The 20,209-nt window shown below is 48.0% G+C and overlaps 1 protein-coding gene across 7 annotated transcripts in view; it reads right to left on the bottom strand.

Moving 5' to 3' along the window:
* The window catches only part of SZT2 (SZT2 subunit of KICSTOR complex), an 804,663-nt gene that overhangs the window by 48,231 nt on the left and 736,223 nt on the right, over positions 1-20,209 (bottom strand). For all 7 annotated transcript variants that reach the window (XM_078659317.1, XM_078659363.1, XM_078659315.1 and 4 more), the window contains one exon: positions 1,610-1,823. In XM_078659317.1, coding sequence (XP_078515443.1) covers positions 1,610-1,823 — 214 coding nt within the window. The remainder of the gene's footprint in view (positions 1-1,609; positions 1,824-20,209) is intronic.

Here is a 20,209-nt window from a genome sequence, read left to right as displayed (position 1 = left end):
CCAATGGAGTGAAAAGCTTCTTCACAGTAAAAACAACAAGGCAGGGTTTTTACAGCCAGGACATGTAAAGTTACTAAAGCGCATGACCATCTTTTTAATATATTGTAAATGTAAATGTAAATGTAGTGCTTATATAGCGCACGAATCACCCCCGAAGGGGTCTCAAGGCGCTGTACACATACCGCTGTGGAACCCTTCCTGGCCTTTCCCTGTGAAGTGCCCACTCCTAGGCACCCCCAAGGTGAAGCCAGGCATCCTAGCGCTGTTGGGGCCGTTGTGGAGATTAAGCAAACTATTGCCCAGAGTTGCAGAGTGGGGCCCAAGATTAGAATAGGCACGAGGCGAGAATTATCAGGTCCGGGGAAATTGAGCCCAAGACCCGCCGAGGCGGGAATTGAACCCTGGTCCGGGCCAGACCTCTGCATCAGGGTCTGCCGCTCTAAAGATTGAGCCACACTTCTCCACATACCCTGTCCTTGGTGCTCTGCAGGCCCGCCTTAGGGATGGCTAATAAATATTAAAAAGGAAGGCTTGGGCTCTGCCATGACTTTAAATGGAAAAGACCAGTTGACTGTTGAAAACTGCTCTGACAGCCAGCAATTGCGGGATGGGAGTCATGCTTTGCTTTGTCACACCAGTGATGGCAAAATTAGTGGTGCAGTCCATGAGAAACACTTTAACTTACAGGCCCTAGGTTACCCTGGTAAAATATACTATGGACTAATAAGTCTCCGGCTCCGAATTGAAAATCGGACAAAATTCAAGGCCCTCTGTATCATCCACAGAATAAACTCTGGTCTAGCCCCCTCTTATCTCAACCCCTTGGCACAACCATACCATCCCTCTCGTAATCTACGATCTTCTAATCAAAAGTTATTGTCAGTTCCTAGAATCAAAAAAGCCAGAATGGGTGGCCGCTCATTTGCTTGGCTGGCCCCCTCACTCTGGAATTCTCTCCCCCTTCAGATACGAACTGAACCTAACTATCTTAGGTTCCGTAGACAGGTAAAAACCTGGCTATTTGACATCTAACAGTTCTCTTCCGACTCTCCCCTCTCACCTTTTGGTTTAGCGCCGGGAAACCTACGGGTAGCTGAGCGCTTTAGAAATTTAATTATAATAATAATAAGTAAGTTAATGTATGCCAATTGTGCGAGAGCCAATTAGACATATACCTTTTAAAGGGGTCAGAGTACTGGCACTGAGGCCTCTTTGGCAGGACTCAGTGCATTTGCAACTCGAAAAACCAGCACCATCAGTCTAAAAACCTGGGGGTGATCATGCACAGAGAGGCATTTCCTTATAGTTAGTGATATGCATTAGTGTTGTTTTTAATTGGCCCACTGTCTCTCTCATCAATACCTGAGGGTCTTCTTGGAGTGGAAGGTGAGACAGACCTGGCATGCAATGTTGTTGTTGTCCACCGTTGACACCAATAAAATAAAAATAACATTAATTTCTGGGACTTTCGTACACACTCAAGTGCTCCAAAACAATTCTTTTGTAGATTAAAGAGGGTATTGCAATGCTAAACCACATGTATTCTTTGTAGAATAAATACATAGTTAAGAAACAGTGAAACATTTTTAATTACATAAGTAACTTGTACCTTGAAAGACATGATTGCGTCCAAACTTGGGTATGTCTGGATGCTGTGCAATGAAGTCCTCCAGGAAGCTGGTGAGGTGGTAGCCCTGGCGCAACGTCATGTGGGAGCCCAAGAGGTACTGGTGCACAATCCGCAGGTGGAAGTCGTAGCTAAATGAGTGGACATGCATCAGATCACGCACCTTGTCACACTCCTCAGTAAAAAGCATGGAGAGCTGGAGAAAGGGCAAAAGGTGGATATGTTAAAGGGATAGTAGAAATATGGTGCTGAAAAACGTATACATCCGGTGTGAGCATTGGACATAACTTCACTGAAGTAGTACTCGGAATGTCTTCCTCTGAACATTACCTGCATTATCGAGTGCCCTTTCAGGATATTTAAAAGATAGGAAGAAACAGGTAAAATTATAACACATATGGTTTCAGACGTCTACAATAAGGAGAGAACATTGGATACAAGAACTCCTTACACCACACACCACTTTCTAATCCTGCTTTCCCAAATACAACCTCTGGATGTTCCTACCTCCTAAGGCTGAATGTCTAGATGCTCCAATCCTCCCAAGACTCAACCTCCACATATTTATCCTCTTGCAGGCCTAACCACCAGATGTTCCTTTTCAGGTAAATAACTTTCCAGATGCTCTTGCCCAGAGAAAGCCCAACCGGCAGACGTTCTTGCCCTACTATAACAGAACTGCTAGAATTCCTGTTCTTGTAAGGTCCAATCTCTAGATCTTACGGCCTTTCTAAGAGCCGACATACAGTTGTTTAATATCTTCAAATTCACAGCCCTTTGGTGTTCCAAACTTACTAAAACTTCACCATCACTAGATCTTTAGAAATTCCATTGGCTGAATGGTTAGATGTTCCAGCCAAGTTCCTAATGATCAGCATCAAGATGTTTCTGACCGCAGCAAGGTTAATTGTCAGACATATATCTTTGCACCCAATTTTGTTATGCGATTCCCATATTTCTCAAATTCCCACTGGCATCATCAATCTGGACAAAGTGTTACCTTTAAACAAATAGAGCACAGGGCCGGGTTAGTATGGGTTGGATGGGTATTTTCAGGGCTGGGGGAGAAGGGCGGGTGGTGGGGGTCAGGGTAGTTTTTAGGGCAGGGGGGTTGGTGTAGTTTTCAGGGCTGGGGGTCAGGGTAGTTTTCAGGGTTTGGGGTGTCAGGGTAGTTTTCTGGGCTGGTGGGGGGGGTCGGGGTAATTTTTAAGGCTGGGGGGGGGGGGCGGAGTAGTTTTTTTAATAAGGGGTTAGGGTGTTAGGCCTAAGGGCAGTGGAAGGGGTTTAAGTCGTTTTAGGGACAGCACGGGGTTGGGATAGTGTTTGTAAAGGGGAAGGGTTTTAGGCCTCAGGGGGTGGGGAATGGGTAGTTTTTAGGCTTAGGAGAGGCCAAGGTAATTTTTAGGGCTGGGGGGTTGGGTAGTTTTTTAAATGAGAGGTTAGGGTTTTAGGCTTGGGTGCGAGTGGGCCGGGTGAGAAGGTTTTGGTTGTCAGGGCAGGGAGGTGGTTTGTAGCTTAGGTCAGGGGGCAGAGCTGGATCCCAGTAGGGGCGATCTTAGCCACATATAACCCTTCATACTCCTTTACCGTTCATGCCTTTACCACGAAATTGCGCTGTAAAGGAATGTGTGGTTAGGATGCATTTGTGGTTCGGGCTGGGTGGTAGAGACACGCTTAGTTTAGCCATGCGTGCCTCTATCATACAACCACTCTAAACCCACTGTGGAGGGCAGAGCAGCCTCCACGCCGGGGATCAACCACAAGATGGGGACCTTCTTGACGAAGTTTGTGAGGGAATCCAAGAAGGGAACAGACAGGTCTTGGTGATCTTGCCAAGACAAAACTACTGGATGTTGCCAGACCTCTGGCCAAGATTTTGGACATGGCCGAGGATGTGCAAGCATCCGGGTCCCTGATTGCTCCTTAGGTGCTGTCCAATTGACCTCAGACGGCCATAATCCTATTGGGGAACACAAATTGTGCAATCTCCACTGAGCAACGTAGGTCCCTATTGATCAAGATCGACCCCAAGCTAGGGGAGCTTTTGACTTCGGAGGTAGGCTCTACAGCTGAAGGTAATCTGTTTGGAGATCCATTTATTAAAGAATTAGGGAAATTTGTGAATATGTTCACATCCCTGGAGAAAGCCCAGACTTCTATTAGGTGCATCTTTATGCCACATGTTTTTGCTGGTTGTGGTAGATGTGCAAAAACAACAGTTGATGGACAGAATGCAGAACAATGTCATACATTCACCCCAGTATAGAGATCTGGGCCTAAATCCATCTTTTTTTGCTCACCATGCCATTCCAGTTTGAACCCAGCCATATGCAAATCAGTCTTGACCCTGTGCCCCATGGGAACAGTCCAGCCCAAACTGCCAAGCCAAGTCCTCCCTGGACTGGAAACAAGCATCCAGGGACCGGTTTTGGGCTTTCAGCCCTCATCAGCCAGGATAGCTTGATTCCAGTGGCATGGAGAGCACTGGACTCACGTCTGAACATATCCGTCCAACTCGGGGTGACAAATGCAAAAACAACAGTTGATGGACAAAATGCAGAACAAAGTCATACATTCACCCCAGTACAGAGATCTGGGCCTACATCCATCGTTTTTATGCACTCCACACCACCCCAGGTCAGAAATGGCCATATGCAAATCAGCCTTGACCCTGTGCCTCATGGGAACAGTCCAGCCCGAACTGCCAAGCCATGTCTTTCCTGGACCGGAATCAAGCATCCAAGGACCGGTTTCTGGCTATCAGCCTTCATCAGCCTGGATAGCTTGACTCCAGCGGAATGGAGAGCATGGGACTCACGTCTGAGCATACCCATCCCACTCGGGGTGACAAATGCAAAAACAACAATTGATGGACAGAATGCAGAACAATGTTATACATTCACCCCAGTACAGAGATCTGGACCTAAAAATCCATCTTTTTGAGCTCACCATGCCATTCCAGTTTGAACCCAGCCATATGCAAATCAGTCTTGACCCTGTGCCCCATGGGAACAGTCCAGCCCAAACTGCCAAGCCAAGTCCTTCCTGGACTGGAAACAAGCATCCAGGGACCGGTTTTGGGCTTTCAGCCCTCATCAGCCAGGATAGCTTGATTCCAGTGGCATGGAGAGCACTGGACTCACGTCTGAACATACCCGTCCAACTCGGGGTGACAAATGCAAAAACAACAGTTGAAGGCCAAAATGCAGAACAATGTCATAAATTCACCCCAGTACAGAGATCTGGACGTAAATCCATCGTTTTTTTGCTCACCATGCCATTCCAGTTTGAACCCAGCCATATGCAAATCAGTCTTGACCCTGTGCCCCATGGGAACAGTCCAGCCCGAAATGCCAAGCCAGGTCCCCCTTGGACTGGAAACAAGCATCCTAGGACCGGTTTCGGGCTTTCAGCCCTCATCAGCCAAGATAGCTTGATTCCAGTGGCATGGAGAGCACGGGACTCACGTCTGAGCATACCCGTCCCACTCGGGGTGACAAATGCAAAAACAACAGCTGATGGACAGAATGCAGAACAATGTCATACATTCACCCTAGTGGTAGAGGGTGCTCGACGGGCCGTGTTTCCTACTAGCTCTCCTCCAGAGGTGGTGACTATTGCAGAGGACAGTGGTAGGATCCAGCAAAATTTGCCATCTTCTACTCCACCAGAACTTATCCCCAATGTCAAGGGACAAGAGGAAGTGCCAATGGTTCGCACAATGCCCCACAAGGTGAGTGTACAAGACTCCAGGGGAATAAGATTGGGAGGCAGGTTGGGAGACTTCTCCCATAACTGGCGGACCCTCACCTCAGATGCATGGGTACTCCAAACCGTTCCGGGGTTCCAGATAAAATTTCTGGTTCTCCCACTCAACCGGTTCTTCGTATATCATTGACCTTCTCTCCAGACCAGTCAGCATTAGTAGATGCAGAGATTCTCTAACTGATGAACAAATGGGCCATTGTTTTTACCACTCTTCATCCCCATGGGTTTCTCAGCAATCTCTTTCTCATAGAGAAGAGGGATGGGGATACCGTCCGGTTATGAACCTGCAGATAGTCCACAAATAGTTGATATACCGCCATTTTAAGATGGAGGGTATCCCTCTCCTCAGAGATCTCTTGAAGTCTCAGGATTGGGTGGTCCACCTGGACTTCAAGGATGCCTATCTTACAATCCAGATTTTTCCTCCCCACAGGCGATGCCTCCAATTCCAATGGAGATCACGGGTATTCAAGTTCACCTCCCTTCCTTTCCGACTGTCATCCGCTCCGTGGTGTTTCACCTACATTATAAAGCTGATGATCTAACACCTATGGGCTCAAGAAATCAGGTAATAGTCTATCTCAACTGCATCTTAATCCTGAATCAGTGCCCCACACATCCCTCCCTACATCTGCAGATGTCTATAGATCTGCTGGAGTCTCTGAGTTTCGTGATCAACGAGGACCAGTCATCCTTGACCCCCTCTTAATCCACCCAATTCCTGGGGTTTGTGGTGGACTCCATCAAAGCCACCATCAGTCTTCCCTCTTACAAACTGACTAAAATCTAACACGAACTCAGACGAACTCTGTCCAAGTCTTCGATTAGCATACACCACTTAGCCCACGTGGTGGGCCTGCTCTCATCGTCGGTTCAGGTGGTCTTTCCAGGTCCTTTCCACTGCAGAGTGTTACAATGCCTAAAAATCTATCATCCACGCCCAGAACTCACCTACTACCAATCCATTCCCCTATTAGAGGAAGCGAAGGAAGAACTGCAATGATGGATATCCCATATGGTGCATAGAATGGCCGGGCAATCTTCAGATCCCAACCCGACCTGGTCATGGAATCGGATGCCAGTGGTTTGGGAGCTCGCTGCAGGGATGTTTCTACAGGAGGAAATGGTCATCCATCGAACAAAGCCTTAACATAAACTGCCTGGAATTAATGGCGGGTTCTTTTGCGGTGAAGTGTTGGACCAAAGACAAGGCTCATTTCTGTGTCCTTTTAAAGATGGACAATGTAGCCACAATTCGGTACGTCAATTACCTCGGGGGCACAAGATGAAGCGCGCTGTTGGATCTGGCCTGAGCCCTGTGGAATTATTGCCTGACCAATCACATTGCCCTCTCGATGGAATATCTTCAGAGTCAGTACAATCAGGTGGCGGACTGGTACTCTTGCCATTGGCAGGACACCAGTCTTTGGAAATGCCACCCGAGGGTGTTTCAGGCTCTCCAACCGAAGTGGGGTCCTTTCACAATCGACCTGTTTGCCTTGCGACTGGATCACCAGTTGGAGAGGTACTCAGTTGGAGAATGGATCCCTATGCGGTATCAACCGATGCTTTTCTCCAAGACTGAAGCACGGAGAAGGGATATGCCTTTCCTCAGTTTGAAATGATTATGCAGCAGTCCAATCAGGTACGTCAACGGAGCGCTGACTTGGGCCGGATCACCCATTATGGAGATCTTAAGCTTGGTCTCCAGTTCTGATGGTACTTTCTTGGAATTTTCCGATACCTCTTTCCTGATCTCCTTCAGGATCCCCCAAGGGAATCCTCACTATCGAGCAAGTTACTTACCCTCGGTAACGATATATCTGTAAGAAACAGTAGTTAGTATTAGATTCCTTACCTTAGAATAACCCCAGGCGTCAGACTGGATCCGGAAATTTTTGCGTAGCAGTACCCTTGCGCGTCGGTAGGCGTCGTCTGCGGCTCCGCGTCCGTCGGCGTCGTCGTGGGTGCCGTGATGACGTCGTCGGAGTACTTAGACGCCGCCTCCGCATGCTGACGTCAGTTCTTAGACAGCTTTTCCGCGCCAGAAGCGCAGAGCCATGTTAAAAACCAACACTGGTGTGATTGAAACTAGGGCCCTGAAAGGGGGTGACCTTAACCCTAGATATCAGTTCGCAGAACGGGGAGGATGGGTGGGGCGGTAAGGAATCTAATACTAACTACTGTTTCTTACAGATATATCGTTACCGAAGGTAAGTAACTTGTTCATCTGAAAGAAACAGGTTAGTATTAGATTCTTTACCTTAGAATAGATACCCCATCAATACCAACCCCGGTGGTGGGTCTGCGAACCAATAATCACACCAGAAAGTCCTGGAGGACGAAACTGCTAAAGAAGCCATCCCTCCGGACTTGGCTATCCAGGCAGTAGCGTCGTGCGAACGTGTGCAGCGAGGCCCACGTAGCTGCCTGACAGATGTCCTGCAAGGGGACTACCCGGCCCAGGGCAGTAGTAGCCGCCGTGGCCCGAGTGGAATGGGCCTTCAGCCCAACAGGAGGCTCCTTCTTCGCCAAGGAGTAACAGACCTTGATACACAAGACGACCCACAGAGAGATGGTCCTCTTGTGCACCACCCGTCCCTTCTTTGCGCCCACGTAACCAACAAGGAGTTGGTCATCCAACCGGAACTGGCGTGTGCGATCTAGATAGAACGGCAGCGCACATTTTGGGTCCAGAGGGTGGAGCCCCTCTTCCTCTTTTGAGGAATGCGGTGGCGGAAAGAAAGTGGGCAAGGTGATTGTGAGAAGTTGGCCTGATATGCAGTGCTCACTATTCTAGTGATCACTATGTATCAGTCCAAACAACCCTTATTGATGATTGGTTGTAAGTCAACCTTATAGACCAGCTATCCTAGTAGCATGGATACGAGCAGTCTAAGGCTAAGACTCTAGAGGGCGTGTTAAGCCAGCTGTTTTACCATCACATTACCCCTTGAACACCCAGTGAAAGGACACCACACAAGTTGTTATGAAAATAAAGTGTATTTATTTATAACAAGTCTACCCTGAACTCTTTATGAGTCAGGGAGCTAAGCACACAACAAAACTCTTACGAAAATACTTTAAGTCGCACAATTTACACAATTGCCCTAGGGGCACGAAAAACCATATACTACAAAAGTGGAATGCGAATTACTAGCAGGTAAGTAACGATTCTCAGAGGCTTTAGAAACGCTAGGCCTACAATACTGAACACTCAGGTTAGGAGCAGGAGGCCTAGGGACGCCACGTGCAGAGTGGGAACTCTCACGCGTAAGGCGGGAAAAAGTCTATGGAAGCTAGAATTCACAAAGTTACTGTTCTCGGGCGAACCCGACTAGCTGGGACGAAAACGGGAGTGGATCCGAACACTTGGAGTGTTGGACTATGCTGGGGCACCGGAGTGCTGGATTTACCTAGCCCAGGGGCTGCGGCTGCATAGGGTTCAAGTTGCGTCGGAAACCCACGTTGACGGACCAGGAGCCTGAAGAAGAAGTTGCTGGCAGGCGGCCAGTGAAGAAAAGTTCGAAGAGATCCAAGCCTGGATCAGGGAAGAAGAAAACCTGAAAGCAGAGGGGACCACGTTCTGAATCACTAGCCAGTGATTAAGTGGGCACCAGGATGGCACCGGGCGAAGTCACCGCAGTCAGGTGAGTGGGCGCTGCTGGGCTCTGCAGTCTCTCGGACCAGGAGGCGTTGTCGGCGACCAGGATGGAGGTGCGAGCTGTCCCACGAAGGTTCTTGCTGTCGACGTCGCTGGACCCAGGATTGGGCAACAAGTCTTGGCAAATGCAAGGCCCACGCGGTGGACCTAAAATGGCGTCTTGAGTGGACCAGGAGGGTCCAGGGTGCTCCTCTTTTGGAGGGGAGCACGGGCTAGTCTGGAGCAACCAGACCAGCAGTGTTAGTTGTCGTGGAGCGTCGTGAGGGGGCCACTAGCCAACGGGCAGCGACCTGGACAACGCGGTGAGCAGCAAAAAGCAGAAGGGCCCCACGCCGATCTCGTGGATGCAGGGGGGCTGGACTTCGGTGCTGGAGCTGCTCAGGGTCGGGGCTTCTCTTACCCCAAGGCACTCAGTCGAGGGTCACTCAGGCGTCGTGCTGGACAAGCGTCGGGCAGTTCTGAAGATGGCCGGTCCCTCGAGGTCTCGTCACACCCACGGATCACAGCTGGGCTGATGATGTAGGTTGAGGTCAGAGGTGCCAGGGAAGCCGGTTCTCGTCGTGCTGGAGCAGTCTTGATCCGAAGGAGAGACTGGCAACAAACCGCGATGCTTGGTTGGTGCCTGCTGCTGCAGGGTGACTACTCCTTAGTGGGGGCGCCTGAGATGACTCTTCGAAAGCTGCAGGTGGTACAAAATTGCGCAGCACGTACCATACTCCAAATTCCACGGTCACAGTCCGTCAGACAGGGACTGAAAAGCCTACATTGGTTACCTGTGAGACAGAGAGTGGCTTTCAAGGCTCTGTGCATCACACATCGAGCTTTTTGGAAGACTGGATCAGCAATCAACACCAGCCTTGTCACCCCTTACCACCCTAACAGGAACCTCCGGTCTTCCGGTGCTTTTCTGGCAGTGGTACCCAGAGTAAAGAGAGCTAGGTCGGGGGGCAGGATGTTCTCACTGAACGCCGCCAAGTTGTGGAATGCACTCCCCCTTGATCTTCGATCCACACCCGACCTACTCCCTTTTCGCAGGAAACTGAAAACCATACTATTCAGGAAGCCCTTTTAGTTCCTCCTGTGTTCCGTCACGTCTCTGTCTAAACTCAGCGCTTGGACGCCCCTGGGCAGCAACTGCGCTTAATAAATCGATAAATAAATAAATAAATAGTCACAAGGGAGAAATCTTAGGAAGAGTCTTGAGTTCCTTCTTGAAGAAAGTAGTTTCAGGATTCAAAGATGATCTGATTTGGAAGGGGGCCAGGTCCTACCTTTATCCTGCAAAAAGGGGCTGGCACGCGACTAAGTCCTGCCCTATGGGTGGGACTAGGAGGGGGGTGGTTACACCCCTCTCCTTTGGCGGGCTTTCCCCAGGCCAGGGGCTGGAGTGCCCCTGGAACTGGTTTCAGCCGGCCTTTGCACAGTGGGCACCGGGGTGCCACTTGCAGTCACCTTCCTCTGAAGCCCTGCCTACCTAGGATACACAAAATCCTGTCTGGGACGGTGCTAGCACCGCCCCTGGCAGGAAACCCTTTGTCCTTGCCTCCTGCTCTGGGAGGACTCCCAGCAGCAGGAGGGCAGACTTGTGTCTCGGTGGCAGCATCCATTTTGTGGAGCTAAGGCTCTGTTTGACTTTAACCGGGGTTACAGGTTACATCCATGTCGTGTCCCTCTAGAAGGGTGGAATGCTAACCCCGTCGCCAGAATTGGCGAGGGGTTAGTATTCCAATTCGTATGACACCTTACTCGACATGTTTTGATAAAGCGATACCAGAGTTGGCATATAACCGCGAGGATTATAATGCACTTAAGAGTATATGGTATGCGATATCATGGAAACGGCTAAGGGATGGATCCCGAAAGCCGCAGACAGGCTCAGCTCATGCCAGAGCACTATCTCACACGATTCCAAGCACTCTGCCTTCAGGATTGTTAAGGCCTGCCATAGGAGTGACTGATAGGAGATCTGTGTGTCCATTTAGGTTTAGATAGAGGAATACTATATCTAAAGCAAAGGGTGATTACACCACCTTGCCCCAGCTGTCGTGCAGCCAGTTGTGTCAGATTTAGTTAGTCAGTCCAGGGGTGGCATAATACATGCTGCAGCCCCTGGGAGACTTCTGGGTGCACCTCAGCCCTGGGTACAGGGACTTGAGAGGGCCCAGTGCCAATTCAGTACCTGGGTACAATTTGGATTAGAGAGAACAGCTAGGCTGTGGGTCTGATTAGCAGGCCCACAGCCAGGGAAAGTCGTAAACCAGTGAAGCAAAAAGCAAAAATCTGGGTGATCATAGGATTGCAGACCCTACTCTCCTACAGTGATAGACTGCCCGATATGGAAGGCCGTGACAACCTTGGGCAGGAAAGAGGGTCTAGTCCGCAACACAACCTTGTCCGGATGGACAGAAAGGAAAGGTGGTTTGGATGAAAGAGCCTGGAGCTCACTCACTCTCCTGGCAGAGGTGATGGCAACCAGGAAAGCAGTCTTCAAAGTAAGAAGGCGGAGAGGACAGTTGTGAAGTGGCTCAAAGGGAGCGCACATCAGAAAGGTATGGACAAGGTTAAAGTCCCACTGAGGCATCACAAACGGAACAGGAGGAAACGTGTGTGATGCCCTTCAGAAAACGAGTTACAATAGGGGACCTGAACAAAGAAGGTTGATCGGGCAGCCTCAGAAAGGCTGAAAGGGCAGAAAGGTAGCCCTTGATAGTGCCCAGAGCAGAGCCCTGCTGGGCAAGAGAAAGAAGGAAGAGAAGAACCTCAGAAAGAGGGGCAGAGAGAGGATCCACAGCCTTTGCTGTGCACCATGCCACAAATTTGTTCCGCCTGCAGGCTTTTACCGACTTTGTGGAGGGACGCCTGGCTGCCAGAATGACAATACAGACTTCAGGAGGCAAGTCAAATGGCCTCAATTGTCGCCGCTCAATTTCCAAGCATGGAGGTGGAGACTGGACAGGTTCAGGTGGAGGACCGTCCCCTGCTGCTGCGACAGAAGGTCCTCCTGAAGAGGCAGACGAACCGGGGGATCGACTGACATACCGAGTAGCTCGGGATACCAGTACCTTCGTGCCCAGTCCGGAGCCACAAGGATGACTTGGGCCCGGTCGCGTTTGATCTTCTTCAGCACTCTGGGCAGAAGTGGTATAGGCGGAAAGGAGTACAACAGACTGCAACTCCACTTGCGACGAAAAGCGTCTCCGAGCGAGTGCCGCCTTGGAAATTCCAACGCGCAGAACTGATGACATTGCGTGTTCTCTTCGGTGGCGAATAGATCTAACCAAGGCTCTCCCACTGCTGAAAGAGGCCTTGCGCCACGTCCGAGTTTAGACGCCATTCGTGATCCATCATGCACCGACGGCTGAGCTCGTCTGCCCTGGCATTCAGATAACCTGCCAGGTGTTGAACCACCAGGGTCACGCCCTGATGTTCCAGCCACTGCCAGAGGCGCGGAGCCTCCTGGCAAAGAGTCCACGACCCCACCCCGCCTTGTTTATTGCAGTACCACATGGCAGTGATGTTGTCCGTGAACACCTGCACTACACTCCCCCGGACAGAGGGGAAGATATGCCTTCAGGCATTCTGGCAGCACTTCCGCGACCGTGTCCCACAGAGAGTGGGTGTAGCGGCCCAAGAGGCATGCGGTGTTGGAAGACCGCAGTCCCAGACTCAGGGAGGAGAATACCTTCTTGCCGTACTGCTCATACCTCTTGGATTCCCTGTCTGGCGGAGCCGACGGGAATGCGGACTGGGAATTTGAAGCCTGGATGACCAGGCTCTCGGGGTGGGGTGGGTGTACAGGAAACATGGGTCGCCCGGGGACGGGCGGTGGCGTCTGGCCACGTTCCTATCTACAGGCAAACCTGTAGCGGGCCTGGACCAAGTGCCCAAAAGAACGTCAGTCAAGGCCTCATTAAACGGCAGCAGAGGCTCAGCCGAGCATGACTGCAGTTTAAAGACCTCAGTGAGGCCGCGACGGGGAGCTCAAGGGCCAAGGCCTTGGCCGCCCGCTTCAACACCACACTGTAGGTTGCACCTGAGGGACCTGCGCCGGTGAGGCCGTCAGGTCAACCGGCGACGACCCGGATCCAGCGGGGCCCTGCGGCGCCGGGCCCGAAGGGGCCGGTGGCGTCGGAGCCGAAGCACCCGCCAGCGTCGGGGACGAAGCCCCCGACCCGCTAGGGCCCCTAGATGGGTCCGCTGGGCCCGAAGTCGCCGCGGAGCCCGCAGGAGGAGTGAGGGACCTCATGGCCACGAGGAAGCACTCGATCTCCTCCGGCGTCGCGTGCTGCCCAGGGACCGGAAGGTATGGGGCAGGCCGCGACGCCCGCGACTCCGGCGGAGCCGCGTGGGCGGTGTCACCCAAACCCCCGGCCGCGTCGCGCGAGCGTCGGGGGGGAGTCGGAAGAGCAATGACGTTTCTTCGACTTCTTGTGCTTACCTGACGACTTCGAACCTGAGGAGTGATGTCGACTCCCGGAGCTTTGATGGCTCCGACCCCGCGACCGGTCCCTCGACCTCCGTCCGGACCAGGACCTCTCACGGCGCGGGGCCGACTGCCGGAGTTCGAGACGCTTGCGGGACCGCTCCCGCCTAGCTTTCTAAGTCATGGCCCGGCAGTCTGAGCAGGTCTTGTCGTCGCGGTCGACGCCGAGACAGTGGAGACACAGACGGTGAGGGTCGGTGACAGACATCAGTCTGTCGCAGTCCTCACAGGGTTTAAAGCCTGGAATCCCTAGCGGCACCGTTCAGAGTCGAAGACTCGAAAAATTATCAAAACGGATCGTAAAAAGTTTAGTAAAAAAATGACTAAGGTACCACTTTTTCCGGATCTGTGCTGCTGGCGCGAAAAAAGAAGAACTGACGTCAGCACGCGGAGGCGGCGTTTAAGTACTCCGACAACGTCATCACGGCGCCCACGATGCCGACGATGGACGCGGAGCCGCAGACGACGCCTACCGACGCGCAAGGGTACTGCTACACAAAAATTTCCGGATCCAGTCTGACGCCTGGGGTTATTCTAAGGTAAGGAATCTAATACTAACCTGCTTCTTTCAGATTGGTACTTTCACTGACTCTCATGGCATGGCAGATTACATGTAACAATGGAAAGTCTCGGGAAATTCTTCAAAGGCTGCAGCCTTGCTCACAAGAGCCTGGGCAAATAGCCCACAAAAGACATATTGCTCTGCCTGGTCGCAATGGCTCAGTTGGTGTGTCATCAATGGCAACTTGATCCCGTGGGGCCAGATGTTGTCTGTATTTTGAATTTCCAGTAGGAGAGCAGCCCCTTGTTTGTACACTTTTCAGAGGTAGTAGGTTGTCTATTCCTCCAGAACCCAGATATTCTCACCTGTGGGACGCCAATAAAGTCCTTCACATTTTTTAATCCTGGCCCTTTAATAAATATCTTTTTTTTAAAATAGATATCGGCGAAACTTGCTACCCTGTTATGTTTGATTCCCTGTCAAAGAGTGTCAGATGTGAGAGTACTGGACTTAACACAGTATTTACCACAGAAGGGGTGGTTTTTCAAATTCCTAGACATATGAAATGCAATTCTAGGATTGTGGAATACCCAGCTTTCCCCGATGTTCCAAAGTTGTGTGTGGTTAAAACCCAGACAGAAGTTAATCGCCCTCTGAGCGAACAGCACATGTTTATTGCGCTTACAAAGCCTCAGAAAGCTGTTTCTTTCCCTCCATTGCCAGATGGCTCAGATGGATTTTGCATGAAGCTGGAATTGACATTTCTAAGTTTGGAGCTCATTCTGTATGGGGGGCTATGGCTTCTAAAGCTTTCTCCTTAGGAGCTCGTTTGGAGGACATCTTTAATGCAGCAGATTGGTCCTCGGACTCTACTTTTAAAAGGTTTTATTTTCAACCAGTTACACATCTGACATCTCTAGTGGTGGAAAAGCTTAAAACTAGCCTAATCCTCGCCTTCGGTCCTGACGCACTGAAAAAATTCGAAGCTATCATAAAGGGAAGTTTCAATTCTATTAAGGACTAGGAGGCGAGGATTAGCCCACCCTTATTTGATTGGTCTCAATCTTCCTAGCCTAGGATTATTGTATTGCCTGTGGTTTAGATACACATCATGATTATGTTTCACTAAATATTATGGAGGAATTGTGTCTTTTCAATTTGCTGAACATTGGACTATTGTGTTGTGATATTGTTTTCTTTGGATTTGCCCTTTGCTTTTTTGTTACCTTACATCAATTATCTGTCGGAGGTAAATAAATAGAAATGATTTTGAAAGGTTTCAGCTACGGCTGCAGAAAGAAAGAGTAGTATAGAGCGTCTACAGAGGCAGCTAAAGAATTGACGCTGTTCTGATTGGAGGATTTATTTGTTTTTAATTCAGATGGACTAATGGGAAATGTAGTTGTTGCAGTTACATACTTTAAATGGCTCCTGGTGAATAAAGTAAGGAAAGTTAAGCCTAATCCTCGCCTTCGAGTCCTTAATAGAATTGAAACTTTCTTTTACTATAGATAGAACATTTTTCATTCTCGTACCTCAGCGGCCCTCCGAATTACCAGTGCAAATGAGGCACTTTCTTTTGTGGGTGGCCTATATGGCGAATCTAGCTGTATCTCAAGCCCTCCCAGGTTTGGAAAATCAAAGTATAACATAGCGTTATAAGAGGTGAACAAGTCGTCCTCATCAGCATGAGTATCATTTGGTGCATCCTGCTTCGGTAAAGGATCAGAGGCGGTGGGGGAGAGGGCAGGGCGTAGAAGTTAGGATCTTTTGTTTTCCTGAATGAAGGGATGTCAGGTGGACTTTGGGTTTTTGCCACATGAGTTTCCCAAATTGCTGTCTTTGTTACCGGTTTGAAAGTAATTTGTTCTATATGTTTTGTGAGAATGGAGAGATAGCCTTGGGATCAGAAATCTGTGTAGGTTTATGTCAAAGAAGCAATTTCTATTGAAGGTACTTCTCTGAATGATCAAATTAATAAACCTTTATAAAGAAGTGAATAATATGACCCCAGGCACTATGCAGCCTAATGTTTCAGTTGTTCCGACATCAGAGGCAGGTCAAGTTAAGGGCCACCTTCCAACAGTGTCAGATATGGGACATAGCAGTGTCAAGGCTTAAGGGCCTTATGCTCTTTTGTGGGAATGAAGGAGTTCAAGTTCAGTTAGTTTTGCGATCTCAGCTAAATGGAGCTCCACACATTATTGGTATTTTATTGTCTCAATTATATTGGGATGTATCAGAAGCAGCAAGGAATGTGAGGAGCCAATGTAAAACAGTGAAACAGACAACTATTAGGGACCAAGTAGAAGCAAGAAAAATATAAGAATGTATGGATCTGGATATAGGCATAACAAAGGCAAATACAACCAGCTGAAAAAACAAATCTTAATTTATTACACAACATCAATAACAGGCGAGCGTTGATGCAACTAAAGAAAATAAAGACAAACTACATCAGCAGATAGGCTACTTCAAGCAGAACATGTGAGATGAAAAAACATCCCTGTAAGAGGACGATACCGAGCAGTGTCCAATGAACACCAACAAGCACAAGATCCCAACAGGACACCCAAGTGGGCTCATCAGCTCAATTTGAGGTGGACTCATAGTGAACAGCAAGGAGATAATCCAAACCGTGAATGAGATGCCATCCCCTTCACATGAGGTATCACTGCTGTGAAGACCACTGAGCTGTTTCACAAAAAGAAAATTTTTAATTCTTTCTTTTGCCCCCCTTCACCTTTAACCCTCTCACACCAATTGCCCAACCATGGAACGTCAAAACCCAGATAAGCAGCAATGCTGCCTCAAGAGGGAGTGACCTCTGTAATTTGCCACCCAGATGCAAAAGCGAGAACCTAAGAAGAGAGAAGTGGGAAAAGCGATAGGAAGCAGCATGGAGGAAAGTATAAGACAAGACGCAGCATCAGTCAAAGAAGGGAGTAAGATAAAGGGAAGACGGGTACTAATGGAAATGTGTTAATATACCCATCCATTGAATGCTTTAAAGACCATCATGTGTTCATTTCAGAACACTAATTTTTGACAAATGCCAACATTACCGACAACAACAATCATGACGACATTGACCAGGTCTCCTTAAAAACTCATTACAACACTGAGCAAATCTCAGTAATGAAAAATGTAATGGCACATCTGGTGATTATACTAATATCTCTTTGTGACAGATTACCAAAATGGAGAATATCAGTCTAAAGAATGTAGAGTGGTGAATTCTCATTTTGGAGAATTACAAGACTGACTAGATACCTTCTACTAAAAAAATTCAATATTTTTCATTGGGGGGAAAAATCTCAGCCCGTTTGGAATTCTGAGGGAGGGGCTGGGGGGTGGTGGGTGTATCACTAAAAACGACTTCTTAAAATTCCTCAAAGTAGAATTAGTACAAATACAAAAAAAGTAACATGCTAAAGGGAAACAAAAATGACTGCAGTAGTCTTTTTTCTATGTCCAGCACAACCAGGAAAGTAAGGAGCAGAGGAGGATGGTGTCAAAAAAGTGAAGACAATCAAAGGATAGTAGAGGAAAAGAAGTGGGAGCCAGTGGTGGAAGAAAAGATGAGAGAAGCTAAGAGATGGTCTCATCATCATGTACACAGGAGCAGCAGAACCTCATATCTTAGATTCGGTATACATTTCCCACATTACAGAGGCCAAAGGATGACAAATCTGAACAAAGTTTAAAAAGGTTTTATAAGTAATGTAATTTAGCCACCCTAACTAAGACCGGAGATGAGAGGGTGATGATGGATCTGTGGGAGGAAGATCATATCTGCTAGAAAGACAGTTGTTAAAGGAAAGTAACTTGTTCTTCTAATCATAACTTTCCCCCATATACTCATCATCTTAAAAAAGATTCAAACTGCAGTAAAAAGATAATGGAAGTAGATCAGAAGATCACTCAAAAATTGTAGAACAAACAATGCAAAAGTACTGCTTGATATTACTTAGTACAATCGATATAGGGGCTCATCGTTCTTTTAGTGTCCAAAAAGCAACGGAGTCACTTTTCCTCTCTAGAGGGATGAAGCAAAACAAAGAGTGATGGAAAGGTGAGAGCCAGCCCGACATAACAAAAAGCCATAACTACTTTCAGAAGAAATGAAGGTTGCATCCTCAAAAAACAACTTATATGGGAAGAAGGAGGTATAAAGTGGATTAACATGAAGAGTCTGAAGCTCACTGACACGTCTGACCAGTGTTATGGCAATAAGAAAGATTACAAAGTCAGATGCCTCAAGGAACATTTGTGCAGTGACTCAAAGGGGGTGCACTTTAAGGAAGTGAGGACTAAAATAAAGTCCCACTGAGGCATCACAAAGGGTTTTGACTTTTGAGGAAACAAATATTTCAAACCTTTCTAAAATCTCATCAGAAAGGTGATTTAAACAATGAAGCCTGCACCGGGAACCTCTACATAACAAGCATTTGCAATGCAATAGGTCTCGCATTAGGAAAGTTTGAGCCATTGGTATTGTGAATTACATTTTTTTTATTTATGTGTTGGTTGTGAAAATAGCTATAGTAATAGCTAAAGTAATAGCTTTGTCATTTACAATGCCCATAGTTTTAACTTTCACAAATGTGACACCTATAGCATTTGTAATGCAATATGTGTTGTATTAACGATGAAAGGCTGAGTCGTCCCTGCCGGGACTCAAACGTGTCACCTCACGTTTACACAAAATCATTCATACTGGCTTTTATAAATCGCACTAAAATTATCCCTTGCCTTTCAATATTCTACGTCAGTGTCACCAAACGCAACAGTATTCCTTTCATCCACTTCCAAAGAGCAGGAGGCTGCGTAGTTCCTACCTAGATTTGTACCTCCCACAGGCACTTCACGCACACATGTCTGCAGCATGCACTGTTACCCACTGAGCCAGCTGTCCAAAACAAGGGCAAAAGACAAGAACAATTCTATCATGCAAGAGAGCTTCTGAACCTTTCAATGACGCACTCCACACAAAATATAATGTTTCCTGGCCCTTTAAAATATAAGATGTTACTCAAACTCAGCGATGCTTCTTTTACCAACGTTGGGGGCATGAAAGGCTGTGCTGTCCCTTTCGAAAGTACAACCAGTGACATATAATTTACACAGCTATCTCGGTAGGTGCATTAGCCCATTCAGCTATACAAAGTCAAGAGAAATAGTGACTATTTATGAAGACACAAAGGCGTGAGACATACTAACCATTTATACAGAAAACAGTTCAAACTAAATTGTATCTTGACTTTTGTTAATAATGAATGTTATTATTATCAAATGTATTGTGTAACTAATTTTAAGCCACTAACCTTTATTGATGTATCTATATATGCTGTGACGATCATCGCATACCACTGCAGTCCTTACACTTAGAACATGCAATGCTGGTGTTTTCTTGATTGCAGTGGTATGTATGTTCAAGCTGCGCATGGTTACTTTGATACGGACCTCATTGTTGATGTGTGTAAATATATAATGTATGTACGTATGGTTATACTGCCTCCGAATTGCAGACGAGCCATGCATTGCACCATTTCAGACAGTAGTCAACACTTCCGGACTAGAAGATGGGGTGGGGGGCGTTAGTTGAAGCTTCATCTTTAAAGAACAAACCCATCGCCCTGGTTCCAAAAATGTCATATAAAAAGTTCAGACACCGATGCTATCTTAGGTAAACAGCTGGCTTCCGTCAGGTAACAGATCTTACAGGCTCAAAGATCATCGAGAGAAAACTATCCGTTACAGAGATTTTTAGACACACAGACATATAACTAAAGTATCCATCAGATTTCACTGAATCTACAGATAAGTTTCAGACGACAACCCCTATGACTTAGTGTACACAAATCTTACAACCTAAGCAATCACAGGAATATTCTATGCAACAGGATACAAACATATAACATGCACAGGCTTTCAGACAGCAGAGCAGAGATTTATTCACATTATACATTAATCAGTGCAGCATCGCTCCGGTGGAAAGCAGGAAAACATCGGAGGTGAAGCTGCAGAAGACTGGCTGCATTCATGGCCCGAAGCGAAGCCTTTCGATGCACGGCTTGGGACCCTTTGCCAAGAAAGGACGCAGCATGTAAACAGAGGAGCTGCTGCGCAGTGAGAAAACAGGCAGAGACTAGTGGATGAAAC

Source organism: Lissotriton helveticus, chromosome 1_1, assembly GCF_964261635.1.
Source record: "Lissotriton helveticus chromosome 1_1, aLisHel1.1, whole genome shotgun sequence".
Taxonomy (NCBI): Eukaryota; Metazoa; Chordata; class Amphibia; order Caudata; family Salamandridae; genus Lissotriton; species Lissotriton helveticus.
This window is presented reverse-complemented; position numbering and strand designations above follow the sequence as displayed.